We start from the raw sequence: 21185 nt of genomic DNA on the forward strand, positions 1-21185 counted from the left end.
TATATTTCCTTAACACATGCCAGTAATCTTGCTGGCAATTGTTCAGGGTGTGTGTGTGTGTATGTGTGTGTGTGTGTGTGTGTGTGTGTGTGTGTGTGTGTGTGTGTGTGTGTGTGTGTGTGTGTGTGTGTGTGTGTTTGTGTTTTTGTCTGTGTGTGGGTATACCTGGCTTGTAGGACATTCCTGGTGGGAAGAGGAAGCCTTGCTGTGCGGCAGCAGCAGCAGCCAGAGACCGCTGGTCGTGAGGAAACACTGGGATCATCAGAGGAGGCATGTGACCCTGAACCTAGAGAGAGAGAGAGAGCGAGAGAGCGAGAGAGAGAGAGAGAGAGAGAGAGAGAGACAAGGCTGATGTTTAATGTCCTTCCATGAAATGTGTCATAAATATGGGACGAGGTATCTAAAAACACCTTGATGGACACATGACCACTCCGAATCAATAACTACCAATGTCCTACAAACTGCTGCATAAATTCACACAACATGCAACAAAAAGAATGAAATGAAAACCTTAAAAAAATGATGACGACGAATACTACTGTAAATGTGCAGCCATGACAAAAAGATGTAAAGTAAAGAAAGGTATAAAGAAAAAAGAGAAGATTGAGCAAGAAAGAACGCAAAATACTTCAGGAAAGTCATGAAGAGCGAAGGAAACTGTACAGCTTGTCATTTTAAAACATATTTATTTCTTCTGGTTCTTGATTTTTAGCTTCATTATATTTTACTAAATGTGTGTTATGCATCAAAACACCAAGACAAATCCCTTCTCTGTGCAATACACCTGATTCTGATTTTGAAAGGGGGAATAAAGAACAATTGAAAAATAAAAATAAAAAATATATAAAAAGAGCAATATTCAGAGATATAGCTGACAAAACAAACAAACAGCTGATATAGAGTAAAAAGAACAAAACATAAGAGAATGAACTGGACAGCAAGAAACCAAACAACAAATAAAGACTCACATTCTTGAGAGACAAGTGTAGAAATGTTGAACAAAATGCCTTTAAAACAACAGAGAGAAGTAACAGCTGCCTTTCATGTCGGCTTGAAAGACTCTTAAAAACTGTGAGTTCGACTGAGTTAAGAGACGGGGGGCTCCAACTGACGAGAGCATATCAAAGATGAGCCTGCGGGAATCTATTAGGGCTGCTTGTGCTTAACTGCTGGACTGTCTCACTCTCTTCCCCTCCATCTCTTCTTTATCTCTTCCTTTCTGTCTCTTTACTTGCATTTTTCACTTGTGTCTCCTTTTCTCATCTTTGTCCTCTTTTCTGCTCATTACTGTTAGTTATGATTACCGTTACTGATAGTTTTTCATACTAAAGGCATTCAAATAAAATGCAAAGTAGGTGAACGTCAATACTTTCAGTTGGACAGATTCAGATTATTTAAAAAAAAGAAGATTTGGATTACTTGATTGATTGATTTATCAGTAAAAACCAGCAACAATATTATATGGAGTTGCTGTATCTGAATTTCTTTTCGTACAAAACTTCACCTCATCGCCTCTCATAAGTGAGACAGAAGAATCTATTAAATTCTGCATTTTTTCTCAGGCTTTTAGAACTATTACTTCATCTACCTCTTTTACCCATCTTTTTTTTTATCGGTAGAATTTTCTAGTTTTTATTTGTCTGTTGCCTGTATTTAATTGTCTCATTGTCTTAGCTCTGAGCCTCTTTTTTCCATTCCATTTCTTATTTGTGCTCTTCCTCCCGTCTGTCCCTCTCTTCTCTTCTTTCCTTTACTGTGTTATTCTTTAAGATGAACGCTTATTGACACCTCTCTTTCTCTCTCCATTTTCCCCCTTCTCTCCATTCAATGCCATGTACCTCCATTCATCTCCTTTATTACCAATTCATTAACCACACTGACCCCTCCCACTGTCTTCCTGGGACAGTTCATCATTAGAGGCTAGATTTACACAATCAGCATGTTGTGTGGTTACAGTATTCCCTTCAATTTGTGCGGCAGGGTTAAGTTGTTGAATCAGATGACCATGTTCTGGGTTGTTTATGGTGAGCCTGTGTGTGTGTGTGAGGGGGTGGGTAGATGAAATGGTTTGTCGTAGGGAGGTTCAAAGAGCATGAATAAATAGAGAGAGCTGAACAGGACCATCCTTGACTTGTGTATTTAGTTGATCTATAAGAAGATCAAGAGAAAATGAATCTACAATAAATCTTATTATTGATTAAATCTGTAGAGCATTTTGAGAGCAAAAAGCATTTCAATAAGAATAAAGACTGACTTTATTAATCCACGATGAGGAAATTCCTTTTCTACACGTGTATGCCTGAAATAAAACCACACACACACAGGGCTTATACACATGCAAATGTGGAGAGATGGTGGAGTGATGCACTGCTGTGTAGCAGTGCCCAAAAAGTATAGGTTGCACAAGGGCTTGTCAGCAGTGCCCAGGAGGTGAAGTGGTATGTCTCCAGCTTCCAGTCTACCTCCTATATTGTGGTCTATGATGGAGTTGAACCAGCCACCGTCCAGTTCCCAAGCCGTGTTCCTTCAGGTTCCAGCTCCTAAAATGTGAAGGCTTGAAGACAAACAAGTGACTTCAAGATGTAATTTTGAGTGCTGGGAACTTTCAATTGTTTGATAGATGAAACAATTAATTAGCTATTCCAAAAAATATCATTGAGATTATAAAAATAAAACTGTAATATAACCTACTCACAAAACAGAACTTCAACATCATTTCTAAAAACACCACAATTGCACTCAGTGACAATGCATTTCCAATTTCAGCATAATTTATATATATATATCTATAATAGATATAGAATATCGTCATGCGCGCATCATCTCTATTATGATTACATCTTATTATTTTCGTATTAGTTTTTGATTTTTTGTTTTTTTTTTTTTAAGATGAACATAATTGCTGTAAGGTTGGTTTTGTATTTGTGCCTCCATGTTCTGTCCTTGTGAGAACAAATTTAATAAAGTTTATTTCTTTTGTTCCTTTGTTTATTAGGTTCTTTGGAGGGAAGGTACTTTGTGAACTCGCATTATTTGACTTAATTAGGTTTTCAAAGGAAAATAGTGTGCGTGGTCTTTGTATGCATTCTATCTTTACAAGGACTAATCAGAGTTTTAGGCCTTGAGAGGCAGGACATTTTCGGACATTTTGGTTTGGTTGGTCTTCACCTCATCAAAGGCTGGTTTGTAGGGTCAGGGTTTGAAATTGTATGTACATGTATGAGCACACGTATGTGCCACAGCAGGGCATCAGATGTCTCTATTATCCACAGTTAATATTGTTTGGTAAGCGTGCAGTTACAAGTGTTCATCACCTGACCAGTTATTCAGGCAGTGTTGTTTAGGTCACAGTCCAAAAAAATCAAAGATTACTTGTGAGGCCCTCATCTCACACACACACACACACACACACACACACACACACACACACACACACACACACACACACTGGAAGTTCAGGGTACTTTTAAAGCATTCCTATACACACTCCAACACACACACATACACACACACACAAGTCAACGTCTTGTGACACAGAGAAAAGGGAATGAAGAGAGAATAAAAACGAGTCTGTGTGTCCGAATGGCAAAAAAAAAAAAAGAAGAAGAAGAAGAAGAAGAGAAGTGGGGGTGGGGGGGTTATAGAGTGGGACAAAATGCTCCCATTCATTGTATTCCTCTGGGAACACTGGGACTGACTGGGCTGCTTCACCAGCGCAAACACACAAAGATCTTCTTTTACCGATGTGAGGGGGGGGGGGCACTGGATGAATGGACTGGGGAAGGTTGTGCTGCGGGGGCCCCCGCTCTGCTCAGCCCCTAAGAAAACACAAGGCCCCCTTCCTCTAACTGCCCACCAGACACATCGACATACACACCTAGGCACAAGGAACATGTGTACACACGCAGACACACACTCAGAATTAATGGTCCTCTTGTGTACAGGCAGCAAAGTTTGAGGGCAATGAGTACATGTGTGGTGCGTCTGTACGTTGATGTGCTTGAGATGGAGAGAAGAGAAAGAAAGAAATGTAGTCGTCTGGTTGTGCAGTTGGCAGGTAGGAACCGTGCATCCCTTGATTTTATCCAGCACTTCACTTGAGCTAACGATCTGCAAATTCATACAGATAAATGATGCTTAGTCAGCATCTGTAGCCAAATGTAAAAAAATGACCTAAGATATCTGTCATTCTACTGACTAAACATTTAAACTTAACTATTAACTAATAAACTAATTCTAAAAATGTAATAACAGCTACAAAATTTTGGGGATCATGGATGCTGACAAATTTTAGATATTCTAATCTTAATCTAATGCTAGGCCTATATTAGGTGTAACACTAAGTATCGACCATTTGCTAGCCATAGTTACACGGTATGCCAGTTTTTACGGTGGTTATAGTGTCCTTCTGCCCCCTAGTGGTCAGACTTTGCTTAATGTAGCCTAAAGAACATACAGTTGGCGAATAATTACACTGTTCAGTTTGTTCTTTCCCCATCTTGCTACAGCCACATGAGCACAGTGACACTAGAGGTGATTTTAATTGAAGCGTACAGAATTACAGTATGCTTATAGCATTTTTATATAGGCTAACACACAGGTTAATACACTGGAATGAGGGCCATTGTAAAGTCAAGAGTTAGCCATTCTCCATAGCTGGTGAGTCCAATCGATGTTATGGGCCTTCCATGGCTTTCCGAGTCATTGTGTCTGAAGCTGTATGTGCTGACGTAGGAGCTGCCTGTCTATCTAACAGCCATTTGCCTGCTCCATTAGTTCTTATGCATGTGTGTGAGTGTGTGTGTGTGTGTGTGTGTATGTGTGTGTGTGTGTGTGTGTGTGTGTGTGTGTGTGTGTGTGTGTGTGTGATTATCATGTTTGTCTTGAAACAGGTTTAGGTACGAAGACTATTCAGCACCTCACGTAACGTCAGTGCTTTGTGAACGAGCTTCCAGCTTTGATTCGGACTAACAACGGCGAGTGAAGAGATTTACTATTATGACACATTAATAACTATTACAGTTTCTTAAGCATTACTCATTAGCTGTCACACACTGCCAGCTCTGTGGCAAAAGTTAAAAGATTATGGTCAAAATCATATCTCAATGTAAACAACGCAAACGGTGGGCTAATGGTGTTTCAACAGGGGGCAGCATATTGTAATTATGGTACAGAATGTTGACTAAATCACACACGCGCACACACACACACACACACACACACACACACACACACACATACAACAATAACACGACAAGATGAAATTGAAAAGTAAAAACAAAAAACAAAAACAACATTCAGGGGACTCGAGGAGAGGAGAGGAGGAGGAGGGCAGGCGAAGGAGGAGACAGAGGAGTTATAAACGAAGAACAGAGGGAAGAAGGAGGAGGAGGAGGAGGAGTGCGGCTTTGCAGTCATTAATTAGCCTGTTAGCTAGGGCCCGGGCGGTGTGGTTAGGGCCTGTGCCTTTGTGGGCCTGAAGGAAATGGGCCACATATGAGAGCCATTATAGGAACTGACTTAACAAAGACACATGCCTGTCAGCCACCAGGCTGGGCTGGGCCGCTCTGCCTACGGCACACAAAGGGCCCACCACCACAGTGTGTGTGTGTGTGTCTGTGTGTGTGTGTGCCTATATGCATGTGTGCTTTTTAAGCAAGTGTGTTTTTTTTGTGTGTGTGTGCATCAGGGGAATATATAGAAACTGTCCACATGTGTGCATTCATGCACCAACAGCCTCTACTTTAAGTTAATATCAGATGCCTGCTGATGTGCAAGTACATATGTGTGTATGTGTGTGTGCGTGTGTGTGTGTGTTTGTGTGTGTGTGTGTGTGAGAGAGAGAGAGAGAGAGAGAGAGAGAGAGAGAGAGAGAGCATTTGCATGCATGTGTGTGCATTTTATGTATTGATATCATTTGTTTAGTGTGTTTCTTCACGTGGTTGTGTGTGCATGCGTGTCTGTGTGTAACCATATCTATCAGAATGGGGCCTTCGGAAGCATTTCTTTAACCCGTGGACATCCCCGCTGGTTCTCCACACCATTTAAAACCACATGACAGGAACCTGGGTCACTTTGAACTACGCTCCCCTCCCTCCCCCCACCACACCGCACCGCACTCGCTGACAAACACACTGACACCATCCGCCGACCAGAGAGAGAGAAGGAGAAGGAACGACGAGAGGCAGAAAGAGGGGCCACTCCCCGCTGAGTCCTCATTGTCTCTATTCACAAATCAAATACAGATAAGACCTTAGAGATCTTAGATCTATAAAACTTTTGAAAATTTATGATAAGAAGTCATCAAATTAATGTTAATTAATCACCGAAGGTTGGTTAATTTGATTTGCTGTGATGATGTAACAGACAGCGTGTGGACATCAGGGAGTTGCAACTTTTCGAGCAATAGCTTGTTTTTTTTTTTAGATTTCTTATTTTTCCCATCTGGACAACATTTGGTGTTTCAAATTAAGATATGAACAACAACAGGCACTTCTTAAAAGTGGCTTTACCACACTGAGGACTATTCTTCTCAGCTGAAACAGTAGCATTTGGTCAGCTCCTCTGAGTATTGGCCTGAGAGGAGCTCAGGTCTGGATTTGATAAGTGGAAACAGACCGGTGCAGCGCTGCCTGTGTGTTTAAAGCCAACACACATCCGACACAGCGTAAACAGCCCGTACCCCAGTGACTAAGCCCTGGAGCTTAGCCATAATAATTCTAAACCTCTACTAGATAGGCCATATGCTCCTTACTAAGCTGGGGTTGTTCATGAAGAAATGCTATTGTTTTAAAAATAAGTTGCCACACACCCAGTTGTGATGCATATCATATTTAGCAACTTTTCAATGAAAACAAATACTTTCTTTTGGTCTGCGAGATGCATTTATTTCTGTGCATATACTAAAGAGCTGATTTAAGTATTTTAAAACATAGAAAGGAAGTGTGAAACAAGTAATGAAGTGGAATAGCTTTCCTCTGAATTTACAGCAGACGCCTCTTTAGCTCTACATGCTAACATGCTGCTCTCAGGAGCTATTTTCTGCACAGCCCTTCATCCTCGAAACCAAACAGGACACAGTATCCATGCTTCACAGTGTGGAAGAGGATCCGAGTAGGAGCTGTTTTTTATGGTCTCGCTCTCCCCTGGGGCTCAGAGGCCTAATGAAGTCCGATGCAAGCTTTATTAAGATCCAAGGGTAGGGCGTCGTAATAAAAAAAAAGAAGAAGAAGAAGGAGGAGGGGAGGGAGGGGGGAGCCCTTGTTAACTAGATCTCACCTCCGGAACATAGAGAGATCCAAAGCTCTGGATCCATGGGGGGTAAACGGGGCCCGAGATGAGGCTAAAGCAGCAGTCACAGCAGCAAGTGGATTCAGATCAGTCTCACGCGCCGATTTAATTCAGCAGCAATCCAACCACTTACAAAAAATAAACCGATGAAATACAAGCTGGCTTCGAGCCACAGTGAGCAAATGTACCACCATTTGGTTCCCAGATGGTGGTAATTTCTTGGTGAGTATGTATGTATATACACGGATCAAGAATCTCAGTGAATCAGGTGGCTCGATGTATCAGATGCAGCAATGAGAGAAGGAAGAATAAAAGTAAATTAAGGAAAACAAAGAAATTGAATCAGGGGTAAAAAAAAAAAAAAAAGTGTGAAGGAGACAGAAAGTGATCGTTTTTTATCTGCATGTGCCTCGAGGTAAAAGATATACTGTTTATGCTTGTCTTTTTCTTGTTAAGCTGATATTGTTTGTTTCCTTCGATACATTGTTATGGGCTCGATTTATGAAAGCTACAAAAAGAGTAAATAGAAAAAAGAAACAACAGAGGCGCAACAGGAGCTGAGAGTATATGTATGACGATAAAATAAAATGTTTGATTGAAACAGATAGAGAGAGGAGTGCATGTTGGGGTGAAGAGAAGAAACGCATGTTGATAAATAGACAGCTGGAGAAGGAAAAAGAGTAGGAAGAAGCCTAAAGGATGCTGGGATATCGATCGTTGAGTGATCAATGCAGCAGTAAATGATCCAGCCATGACCAGGGCAATTACCGGGTCACCATTGTGTGTTATTGTATGTGCGGGTGTGTGTGTATCTGAATGTCTCAGTATTAAAGCTGGTTTGAAGTGACTGCTGTGCCTCCAAATAGCAGGCAAATCATAAGAGAGAAGGTCACAACCTCCCGAAGAAGAGGAGGAACATAGACGGAGGAGAAACTAAAAGCGTCCTCACACAGACGGATACAGCAAAGAAGAGACGATGAGGCCAGTGTGCACGAGGGCACGAGGAGTCAGCTCAAAAATGTTAGGAATGAACAAAAGAAGTGTGTGTGTGTGTGTGGGTGTGGGTAGGTGGGGAGGTGTATCTGCCTACTAACCTGGATCTGTTGTTGGAGAATGTTTATCTTGTGCTGCTGCTGCAGGAGCTGCTGCTGTTGTCTGGCGATCTGCACACACACAAGAGATAAAGAAAAATGTTAATGAAAAAAATGTGAATAAAATTAAATAATAATCATAATAAAATATGTGTCTTTTTTCTGTCTTATGTTTTTCCCCATAATTCTGAGAAGATGAATGATAAGTAGGACTCATTATGTATATATCTGATTGTTGTACAATGAATTACAACACTGATTTACACCTATGATCTTTTACCTCAAGATGGTTTCTGCAGGATGAAATTCAGATAAAATATGTCATCTGAAGCCTGTATACATTTCTTTACTTTTACAAGTTGTTGCTTTTTTTTATTTTTCAGATAATCTGTTCCGATTTATTATGAATAGCATGCATTATTAAAAATCAGCAGGACCAGTGTGTAGGATCTTGTGGTATATCTCGCAGCGATTGCAACCCCTCATCTCACTCGTGTGAATGAAGAAAGTGCAGTGGCTGCAAAACGTACAACAAAAGCGAAAGGCCTTGTCTAAATATGTTTGGTTTGTTCACTCTGGGCTACTATAGAAACTTGACGGACGTGGAAGAGAGCCTGCAGTTTCTGTAAATTCTTATCTTCAGCTTTTTTGAAACATTATGCAAATTCTAATCTATTTTTGACATACTCTGTAAATGTCATAATGTTGAGTGAGTAAGACAAGCAGAGAATGCATATAATAAAAAGTGCCACCTGAACCATGGTGTTAAAAAACTTCCAGTGAGGTCAGAAATGTCTCGAATGAAGTTCAGTGAATCAGAGAAGACGTACAGTGGCAGTGAGTTAGGTGTCTCTTCGACCTCTTGATTATTATCTCAAAGTACCTCGGCCTCAGTTTGACAGAAGGCACGGTGGATTCTCATGGAGAGCTCCTGAACAAACCTTTTAACTGACGCTGAACCTGTGAGATTGACGTGTTTACTAGGCCAACAAACAACACCCAGCATGCCTCTGGAAACTCCCAACCTATACACCCATCAACACTTATCAATAGGAGGGACGATCAGCGTTATTTCACCCTCTTTTGTTTTGATGCAGATTGTCTAATAAACAACATCTTAGTGTTGGCCAGTGATGGACAGCTGGGATCGGCCATTCATGTGATGTTAAAATCCTTAAAGGGGCAGCATGTCAACTACTTAATCCCGCCCACTCCGAAAGAGAAAAGTAAAGCAGCTGCCTCTCTTTTTTTCTTGAGGAGTCGTTTAGTATATTTATTCTGAAATGTAATTACAGGCTGCTAAATGGGAGGCGGCGCCCCATTTGCACACATGTCATATTTCATTAAAGGCAGATTTCTCAGGGTTTGTCTGTAGGGCATTATCCTATCAAGTCTCAACAGCCAAATGACTGGCTGATATTGGAATCTGTCTTTCTTTTCACTCGCTCCATCTTCCCTGTTCCTTTGTGAAGCCGTGAAAGGTGGAATGTGTTGTGATGGGAGGTGTGAACTTGTCCAAACAGAGCCTGTCATATGCCGACCTACAGTAACATGTCAGAAAACAGCAAAAACAAAGAGCAGCTCACCTAAACACATCTCTACTTAGACTCGCTCTCTTATTCTGTCACACACTCATTTAACCGCTTGACACGTGAAGACACGCATCAGCATCACGATCAGCATCGGTGACTTTTTCTACAACTTTACACAGAACTTCACTAAAAGCCAAATAAAGCAAAGGATATTATCTAAGTTATCATTAAATATTATCTGTATGTCTGGATCTTTCTTCTTGTATAAATGTAGCTGTTTAGGCCTTTTATACATATTTAACATTACCTCCTCACCACTCATACAGTAGACGGCCAATCTATAAAGATCATCACACAAGCACTATGGATGTGAAACAACGGATCAGAACAGCTTTATTTGGGGGTAGAAGTAGAAGCCTGCAGACTTCTGTGGTCATAAAATATGGTAATAATGCACATATTTTTTGCTTGATGATTAGTAAAATATTGAAGGAATGAAGAAAAGGAATCATGGAATATTTCAGCATTTTACCTACTTTAACCACTTTCTTACTACTACTGCTATACTTGTAACTAGAACCTGCACACACTCAGATCATGAACAATGTGATTGTTTGGGTGCTATCATATAACAAAGAAACATAGCTACTATAACAACATCCACATCCCAAACAACACTCTCTACCTGCTCCTGCTGCTGCCTGGCCAGCTCCATCTGTTGCCTCTGCTTCTCCAGCTGTGAGGCGGCCATCTTTTTCTGCTCGTCGTGGGCCGAGAGGAGCTGCTCCCTCAGACTGATCAGCTGACCGATCATAGTGGAAAGTTGGCGCTCCTTCTCCTCCAGTGACTCTGGCGTACCTGGACAGGATTAAGAAGAGAGTGGGAGAGAAGGAGGTGTTATAATGTGACGTTAAAAACAGGCTGCAGTATTTAGTTGGTGGTAGAAGGTGGCTCAAGCAGTGTATTAACACTGCATGGACTCCCAGTTCTGCTTCTGTTAATATAGATTGTAAAAACAAAGAAGAACCAAACAAAGTCAGAATATTTGCTGATGGTTCATGACGTTCAATGTTCCATGACTTCTTTGGCTTGAAGAACTTTGGAACTTTTGTGTTCATACAAAAAAACCCCAAACCAAAAGCAACTTCAACAAATGCTTCCAAAAACAAACCCAAAAAACCGACGTGTATGGCCAACATGAAACCCGTTTAGAAACTCCCATTCCTAAATTCCCATAAATCATCCAACTTGTAGTTACATCTTACTACTTATTATCTCATGTCTAGTCCGTACATGCCATCCATGTTTATCACTTAGTGTCTGCACCCAAGAACAATAAAATCACTTTGAGTTAAATAAGTAGCTGTTAGAGGCTTTTGTCAGGTTTATGATTTTCACATTCTTGGGAGGTTTTAGGAAGGAGGGCCAACACAAGTAACACTCAGCATGTTATATGGGCTGTATAACAACAGACAGTGATAATATATTTTTTAATCACCTTACATCATTTCACTATCAGCTCTATCATGTCACTACAAATTATAGTGTGTGTTTGGCTGTTTAGTGGGTTTCATACCTGCAGATCGTATTCATGTCAAAATTTGAAACTCTCTCCATCTTATCTGTCTTTGCACGACATTTTTGAAATGCCCAGTTCCCTCCACGGTAAAGTTCTTGTCACTGCTAACTCTGCTGTTGGTCTAGAAGGTGTCAGCAAGACGCTTCACTTGCGATGGCATTCACACTATCTCCCGAGATCCCTTGTCTCTCCTCCTGCAAAGAGTTGCTAATTCAGTGACAGGAAGATGATCCCTCACCTGCTTCCCACCCATGCACCAGTGAACACAGTTGGAAGTCAAGCATGTGGACAAGTTTGGAGAATTTCTGCAGTTATAATGCATGGCTAACAGCACGTTTTAACCTTTGTGTCTGACATGGACACTTTTGTCCAATTCTGATTTTTGTTTTGTGACTATTTCATAGTGCTTTTAGCAAGAGCCTTGAAAATTGGTAAAGGTTAATCATTTTTCACATATTTTTTAATTCCAAACCCAATCCTGTATGACACCTTCCAACTCTGAGAAAATCAACTTTCAGGCACATTTACCACATTGGACAAAAAAGTCCAACGTGTTTGATGCCATAAAAAAGGCATATTTGATAGTCAATAGTTGGGGTTTTTTTTCTGTTTTTTGCATGAATCATCTTCTAATTCACTTCTCTTCTATTGACCTAAACCATTGATTTAATTAATTTAGGACTTTTAACCCCTTCAATGCCAGAAAAGTCCCTGGTAAAAAAAAAAAAAAGCAAATTGGATTTGGTTTGTGGGGATTATAACAGTCTTGGATATGTCATTGATGAGTAACAAGATTAATTTTCAGGGGTTTTAGTTTATTGTAGTGTCAGATTAAAGAAATGGCTCCCATAGACTTCCATTATAAAAAAATGAATTGAAGTCTATGGAGCAATGGCATAAAATGGCATTGTGAATCCATGTTGCTTGAGAGATTAGGTTAAACATCATCACAACATCCTTTAAAGAAGCAAAACTGCGACTGATGATGGAAGCTCAGAGGCGACAGAAGCACCCCTGGGCAATTTACAACTACAGCAAATGCAGAACAACGCCACCTGACTATGGAGCTCATGTTGTTGTCTGTTTGTACAAGACTGTTCTTGTTGCGTGAATGCGCACCATGCATGGCCAATATGTTGAGAGGACTTTCTGTGTGAGTCTTCTTTATTGTGTGAATAGGTGCAAACACAACATGTTTTTGTATGTCGGATGTGTGTGTTACATAAACTTGTACAGATCCACACTGAAGTTTAACTTGTTTGGAAGTTCTCCCTCTAGTGTGTGTGTGTGTGTGTGTGTGTGTGTGTGTGTGTGTGTAAGGTCTTGCCCTGGGGCCATGTAGGGAGACTGCAGGGTGGCCCCAACACTACCTGCATACTAACAGAGTCTCCATTGTAGTCCTGTCAAGCCCCTATTGTACCCCAGACTGCCCCCCCCCCCAACACACACACACACACACACAGAAATTACCCCTCAGCACCCCTGTATCAAAGGCAACATTCTCCTCTTCTTGTCTCTTTTTTTCATGCTTTCATTCTTTCTTTTTTCAGTTTTCCCCAAACAACCTCCCCATCAGTTGCCAAGTCCAGCTTCTCCATGTGGTCGCTCCTCGCCTCTCCTTATTCTTTTCCTCCTCTCCTATCTTCTCTTCTTTCATTTTTTTATTCATTTCCTCTCTCATCTTTGTTTCCTTTCTCTTCTCCTGTTTTCCTTTACTTTCTTCCCTCTCTCTCTCTATTTCTGTCTTCTCTTCTACTTTAAACTCTCCTCCTCTTCTTCTCAGCATCTCCACCCAACTACTCTTTAGTTGCTCATTTGTCTTTGCGTCTTCCCTCCGCTCACCACCTCTCCTCTATCTCTTCTCCTCCTCTCTTTTCTCATCGGCTTCTCTCAATCACCTCTCCTCTCTTCATCACCTCCCCTCTCTTCCCCTTTGCTCTTATCAACACTCTTATCACCTCCCTTCCTCTCTTCGTTCTTTCTCCACCCCTCCCAAGTCTCTTTGGCCAAATCAGTCTTGCAACACTGATGGATACTTTATAATGCTGTCATGTCTTATAACACACACACACACACACACACACACACACACACACACACACACACACACACACACACACACACACACACACACACACACAGACTTCTTCCTATTTCCCTACATTCCTTGCAGTGATGTAAAGCCTATTGTGTAATCGCAACAACTGCGATTACAGCTCCATGATTCATCTTTGTGGATTACGGGTTGCGCATTCCAAACGCGACGTCTTGCGTTCCTTCAACGTTTCTGGCACCAATAATCATCTCAGACGTTTTCCGTTTTCCATCCATCAGGATTATTTCCGACACCTGCTGAGGGCACCAGCCAAAACAGAAAGCCATTAACTGTTTTCTCCTTCTCTTTGGCTGATGAGGACTATCCGTCTCTGAACCAAGACCAAGCACCATGTCAGGACTCTTACTTCTGCATGAGATGTCTGTTACTTTGTTACACAATGTTTCAGTTTGTTTTTATTCCTGGGAATCAAATCAAGCTTTTTCTGTAACATTAAAAAATCACAACCAATTAAATTTAAAGGAAATATCACTCTCAGTTATCCAGATTTTCTTTTCTCCAACCTGCCTATTCATTAAATTCTACATTTGTTTTGCTTTATTTTTTTATTTTTTGTACATTACTCACTTTCTTCTCTTATTGTTTTACTTGTATTACTGAGAAACTTTTTTTTTCTTATTGTTTTTAGCAAAAGACAGAAAGAACTTCCATCCAGTGAAATCCATGTAGCTACCTCAAAAAGGTCAACTTTTGGAGATGCATGGTTTTCTTTGGACAGCTACAATATTATATATCACATTATCTTATTATTTATAGGTCTGTACATTTTTACATATTGTTTTTTTAAACTAAGTGTGAGTTTCAACATGAATCATTATTTTTAGTTGTTTTTCAGTTATATATATATTGCACAATGACAAAATCTTCAGTGCCCTTTGCCCCCTGCACTCCCACAAGCACACATAATGACACACACATGCCTTGATACAAAGATTCAGACAAACAAACCATCACGCAGTCACAATATCACACCTCATGACGATTCTGCATGCCTGAACTTCTGCCAAACCATCATGTTTCATGGCGGCATCTGTGCACCAAGCTCCCAGCATTCCACTGTATGACTAAAACTTCTCCTCAGTGTTACACCACAACAAACACTGACACTTGACTTCCCATCAGGCCCCAGGCCCCAAGACAAATATGGTCGCTACGTTTTGTCAGAACAAGTGTCACAGTTTCCTCAGGAGACAAAGATGTTTAGTTGAATCTGCACACTTTCAGGTTTACGGTGCACAGACCACTTTTCTGGGACTGAAGTTACAGTGGGTAAGTCGCCTGATTTAAGTGACAGTGTGATTATGGCTACCAGATGTGCAAGCTCCTGCATCTGACAGAATAATCAGACACTTTCTGTCCATCTGTTCTAATGAGCTTTTTGATATTTTAAATGTAAGAAATTCAAAAATGCTTAAATGTGTTGGATGAATGGCTGCGGTGGAAGACTGTAAAGACGATTAGAAGATTACAAACACATCACTTATTATCTAAGCATTTGGTCACAAAGTAGGGATAAGTGAGCACATCATCTTTTTTATTGTCTTCTGTGGTGGTTTGAGTTTAACCCTAACCCTAGTTTGTTTTGTTTTTTTAGAGAAATATTTAGTGCAAAAATCATCTAGATTTGACCAAGAATTATGCAAAAAAACATTCAGGGAACTTTTGCCCGACCTGAGTAAAAACACATTGTTTGTAAGATGGAGGAGAAAAAATTAAATGTATTATTACAGGTTTATTTATTAAGATATGTTTGGACCTTGAGGCAGACAGCAGCAAAAGACCAAGTAGCTTTCCTCCTGTCACAGCCAACAACAACATGATCACGATGCCTAAGTGAGCGAATAATCCCAAAACTGAAGTGAAGTGTTAAAAACGTCCTTCTGTAGCTGCACCATGGGTTGCAGCTGAAGAGTGAAATCATTTTCTGGGCACATTCCCAGATGTGCATGTGTGCAATAGTGAGACATGTTCTAGTTAAAAAGCATGCACATACATAACTACCATAAAAACACACATATATGCTGCACATAAGCATGTTGAACGAATGCTCCAGTAAAAAAAAAAGGAAAAAAAAGGAGATCATCAGTTTTCTTCAGCCTAAAAATAACTGCGACTGAACAAATAGGTTCAGGTTGTTGTGTGAAGAGACACAGAGCAACAGTTGTGTGTTGTGTATTTAGGTCAGCCAGACTGGGCTTCATCTGAGCCATCAAGAAATAAAAGACTTGGACCCTTGAATTTAATCAGAGCGTTTCTTTGGTCAGGATGCAGCTGGACGAACAGACATCAATGTGTGTGTGTGTGTGTGTGTGTGTGTGTGTGTGTGTGTGTGTGTTCATGTGAGATCATTTCTGTGAATGCATGTACTGGTACATGCTATATTTATGCACGTTTATTAGTGTCTTGAACTAACACACAATAAATTGATATACTGCACATTCCAACTTTATGTATAGAACAAGCATGTTGTTGTCTTGGGTCTTGTTCCCTCCACTGACCCTGAGTCAAAATGTATTTTAAGAGATCATAACAGGGTTTTTTTTTAAACTAACGCCGCACTAACGTTTAACAGTCAGCGATATTAAATTACATGTACTGTGGCATAAAGCTATGATTTAGCACAATAAAGATAATCTTGTGTGAAGTAAAATATGAGCCTTTAATGTTTTAGCTTTTATTACTGTCCATTAAAGATACCCTGTGGAGTTTTAGACTGCTATTAGCTGTTTTTCTACTAGTGACTCAATGCACAGTCACCACTGGTGATCTACAGGTGGTGGTAACATGCCAAGATATGCAGTGACGAAAAAGGCTGCAGGCTAGTGAACATGGATGTAAACAAGCAAAGTCCACATTGCGCCTTTAAATCTGATCATGAAGAGGATCATTTTTAAGAACTTTATTGCCTCAAATTCTTTTTAAAAAATCATGCTGTTCCAAGCTGACTAATGAATTATTATCAGATTTGAGCGCACTCTCTAAGACATCATTTATCTCCAGGTTGTGTCCCGTCCACCAACCCTGTTCCCTCAAAGTGACATCTATAATGTATATTACTAAATTGGTTTACCACTTACTTTGTGCTGACAAACATAATAACTGCCTGGATTATGTTCAGAGACATTTCATTGAATGGATGAATCATTATCTTTATGTAATCTACTGGAGTTGAGAGAGACGGCTGGAATGGATGGTAGGAGTACAAAGTGCAGGACTATGACGGCAGACTCCAGGGTTCACATCCAGCCTCATGTCCAGCCAACATTTTTCTGATTGCCCGGTATGTTAATTAACAACATGTTCTTATGCTCGTAATAAACGTAATCTGGTCTGATTTTGCTGAAAACATATTTACTGTAGCAAATTATTTGTATTTAAACTTCTAGTAGACAGGGTTTTCCCCACATAGTTGTCTAAAGGTATGTCAGATTTAAGGGAATCTTATTTTAATTGATAGAATATTACAGAATGTAATATGAATAACTGATGATTTCATTAGTTTATAATCATCTAAAAATAAAGAATTGTTTTGTTTTTGTTACCTGTGAGCTTTTACATCTACAACTACTGCAGGTTCTTATCCATGGAGACCACCATATTGAACAACCATGTTTCTACAGTAGCCCAGAACAGACAAACTAAATATTGGCTCTTCAATGGGCCTTTCCGTTTTTTTGCGTGTTTCTTGGCCACTGTAGTTTCTCTCTCAGGCTAGGAGAAAGAGGGTGAGGCGGCTGCAATCGGCAGTTAGACCACTAGGTGCAATTAAAGACATAGTGTATGAACTGTAGATGAGTACTTGTCGGTACTACCTGTACAGTGTTTGAAAGCAAGCCCTGTCTGAGAGGCTAACCTCAGGGCAGCAACAGTCCTTGGATGTATTTTCATCTCTCTAATGCTGCTTTTCTCCCTTTTGCTTTTTCCTCTTGTTTTTTTTTTTTTCGAGCTGAGTTCTGCTGTGTGATGATCTGAGTGTCAATAAGGAACACTGATTTGAAAAGAGGAGAAAATGTTCACAGAGGGAGGAAACAAGACAGATCTGTAAGTGGGTAAAAATGAAAGATTCAAAATGTAAAAATGTGCGATATATGTAACAGAAGCTATGAACTAAAAAAAATAAGAAAATTAAAAATTCAGTGAAAACAATGATTAAGTATTGGATTCAAGACTGTCAAGACTGTGAGTAACAGAAGTTTGCTTAAAAATGTCACAAACTATTTTTTAATGAGCCGATAAAAAATGTGAGTAAAATTTACAACAGATAGAAAGAAAATGTAATGGCCTTGTACTCGTAAAAAAAAAGTGGAAAGATAGACAGAAGTATGCAGCTACCAGTGTGTATGCCATCTTTTTTTGAATAAAGAACTTTTTTTTGATTGACTTCTTGATTCACCACAGAAAAGTATTACTGTTACTGTTACTGTTACTTTCTGTGGAGATTGAGAGAGAGAGGTTAACAGAGTGAACTTAAGCTCATTCTATGGGTTTTTCATTTTCAGTTGACAGTATAATCCATCAAGAAAATAGTTTTATTTAAGTCTTCATGTAAAATATGCAATATAATATAAGAAAACAAATAGTGAAGTTATGAAGGTCCATGAAGAGAGCGATCTAGTACTTGACCTGGATTCAGATCAGATATCCCACTTTAAGATGAAAACAGACAGTGATTCAAAGATGAAGTATTCCACACCTGGAAATTATGACTATGACTTTTATTGTAATATTACCATAAAAATATGTCATATGAAGTTAATTTTTAGTTCAGTTAAAGAACTTTTTATCTACCTGATCTTAATAAGTGATCAGATAGAGCAATGTATGTGTACCAGATGCAAAGGGTGTGTGTGTGTGTGTCAGTACATAGAGAGCGACAGAGAGAGAGTCAGATCTCTGTCCTGGCGTGAAAGTCAATGTCGGTGCTGTTCTGCTGTAGAGGGCTCTCTGTCGTCCCTTTTTTCCACTTTCCACAGAGGAAATGCTTGCCATTTCAACGGGAGACGATCACAAATGGTTTCTCTCACTGAGAGCAGCTCGACTGCACAGTTGTTAGTGACTAACGTTACAGCACACAAACAGAATTAGCTGTAGCTCAGGAGACAGGAAGAATTCCTCTCTGTAAATGAATCAGTTTTGCAAAGTTACGTGTTTCATTCCCGGTACGTGGTATTTTTCTTTTATTCTGCAGCAGTTAGTGGGTTCAAATCACTGAAGACAATGTTGTAACACAAAAGCGAAGCGAATGTTTAAGAAGATACTGTTTTCCAATTTCTATCACATCAGTGAGGCTCACTGTGTTGTTGTTTTTTTTAATGACTTGTTTTCATCAGAAAATATCTGCATTTGATGAGCTGCTAATAATGCACCTGAATAGTTTACAGTAAAATACTGTAATACTTCTAAAAACAGGCTATATTTTTCCTGATGATTTCTGAAGTCTAATACTAATACTACAATATTTTTCAACAAAAAACAAAAATTATATGCCCTATATCAGGGGTCTTCAACCTTTTTCATCCCAAGGACCCCTTGAATGAGAGACAAACAGAACAGAGACCCCCACATGTGTCACATTTTAAGCCTGGCTTATAATAACTTTTATATTTACTTTATTCACCTTTCACCTTATTAACCTATTTATATGCTGGGTTATTAGCTTGCATGTGTTTTCACATCAATGTTTCACATTCAGGCATAATGGAATCACATAATATAGTAATAGTTTTTGTCAAAAGTAGCTTTTTATTGCATATTATTGCTTGCAGTTTACTCATTATCATTTTTGTTATGTTTTTTAATTCTCAAAAATTATTTTGGTGAAAATTGTCAATTATTATGACAAAAATTGGCAGACCCCCTGCAGTACCTCTGCAGACCCCCTAGAAGTCAAGGACCCCTGGTTGAAGACCCCTGCGCTATATACACATGACGATGACAATAAGGACACACTACACTAATTGTATGTACAGTACTTATGCTGTAAAGAATCCCTATTATGCCAATAAACACTTCTCAAACTCAACCCTGAACTGCTTCTGAACCAGCAAAACAAGCAAAATACAGACAGACATGAAGAGAGTAAGACAGAAAATATGCTAGCTTTTAGTCATTTCATTAAAAGTGGCGGCCTCCTTCATTTTCAAAGAATGGCCTTTCATTCCCCTTTCACCTGTCCCTCCTGCTGCAGCGGCTGAATGAGATTTTAACATGAAATCTCTCCACAATGTTGCTATTTTCACTTTTGAATCCCAGAGGCAGGTCGAGAACACGCTTGCCTTGCTGCAATTTATAGCTTCATAAACGCTATTTGCTGACAAAAATATTGGAACATGTGCAGCCTCTCCTTTCACACACACCCTTTAATCAAAGTTACAATTATAACCTGTATTGTGTAAACTGGCCTTCACAGCTCTTTCTATGGTGACAGGTAGGCCTGCCGACCATTTTTCTCTTCTGCTTTCATATGCAGAAACATGCCAAAAAAGTATACACATGGGGGAGAGAATTACAGCATATTTGACTATTTCTTACCCTGGAATTTAGCTTTGCAAAACGATGTCCTTTTTTGTGCACACACACCACTCGCTTGTTCACTTTTGGGTCAACCAGAGAGAACAAGGAGAGATTCCTGACGCTAAGGATCTGAAAGCTTCAAACATTTATGACTTATTGTAAAAAAAAAAAAAAGGGTGTTTCTTTCTAGCCTAGTCCACATACAGCATGTAATATTGTACCATCTGTCACAAAGGTCCACAGTGAACCAAAAACAGAGATTTGTGTATATTTGCATGTGGATGCTTTCTCTCCAACCCAAGACTGCTCTTACCTTTGACCTCGCCCAGAAGTTCGTTGGCATTCAGGCGGTCAACACGCTCCTTCCAGTCCTTGGAGAGGAGCCTCTCCATGCAGGATGGTTCTGCAAAAAAAAAGAAAATAATCAACTTATCACAATGACTTGCCAGAAACGTGACTGCGACGCCATGAAGTTCAACATTGACCAAAAAGGCACAAAATCATCACATTGTTATTGTTGAGACGACAACTGTTCTGATTTGTAAACAGTTTTGAAGTAATATCTCAAAGATTTCAGAGTTGTGTTGCATAAACCACCTGTTAAGCTATTCATCATCACTGTATCAACTGTGGAATGCATACCAGAAAAGGACAAGAGAGAAAAGAACTTATTCATATGAACTCATACATTTCTAAAAAATGAGGACGAGGAACCATATCCTCCCTCTTTTCTTGAAAAAAAGAAAGAAAAAAGAAAAAGAAAAATGGCAGCAACCATCCAGCTGACCAAATGAGAATGTCTACATTGTTCTGAGATGGGGTCTTATTTGTGGCCGTCCTCTCTCTCACAATGTGTCTCATAGCCTCAGGATAACAGACATCAGAGGCACGTGGTCTCATAAGATTCATAAGGTCTCATTTGTTCAATTGGAGTCCTGCTGTGAACTTTACTTAGACAATGGGAACTTTTCAATTTTTCACCATGGGGAGAGCAGAACAGAGAGACAGATGTCTGCACATGTGCGAGTATGAGTGTTTGTGTGTGTGACTTGTCTGTGAAAGAA

General features: G+C 39.8%; 1 protein-coding gene across 9 annotated transcripts in view; it reads right to left on the reverse strand.

Moving 5' to 3' along the window:
- Window positions 1–21185, reverse strand: part of LOC104927811 (transcription factor SOX-6) — a 106759-nt gene that overhangs the window by 30890 nt on the left and 54684 nt on the right. For all 9 annotated transcript variants that reach the window (XM_027283127.1, XM_019262421.2, XM_019262420.2 and 6 more), the window contains 4 exons: window positions 20435–20524; window positions 10599–10771; window positions 8385–8453; window positions 166–286 (listed from right to left, as the gene is read on the reverse strand). In XM_027283127.1, the coding sequence (XP_027138928.1) occupies window positions 166–286; window positions 8385–8453; window positions 10599–10771; window positions 20435–20524 (453 nt within the window). The remainder of the gene's footprint in view (window positions 1–165; window positions 287–8384; window positions 8454–10598; window positions 10772–20434; window positions 20525–21185) is intronic.

The sequence above is a fragment of the Larimichthys crocea genome, chromosome X (assembly GCF_000972845.2).
Source record: "Larimichthys crocea isolate SSNF chromosome X, L_crocea_2.0, whole genome shotgun sequence".
Classification (NCBI taxonomy): Eukaryota; Metazoa; Chordata; class Actinopteri; family Sciaenidae; genus Larimichthys; species Larimichthys crocea.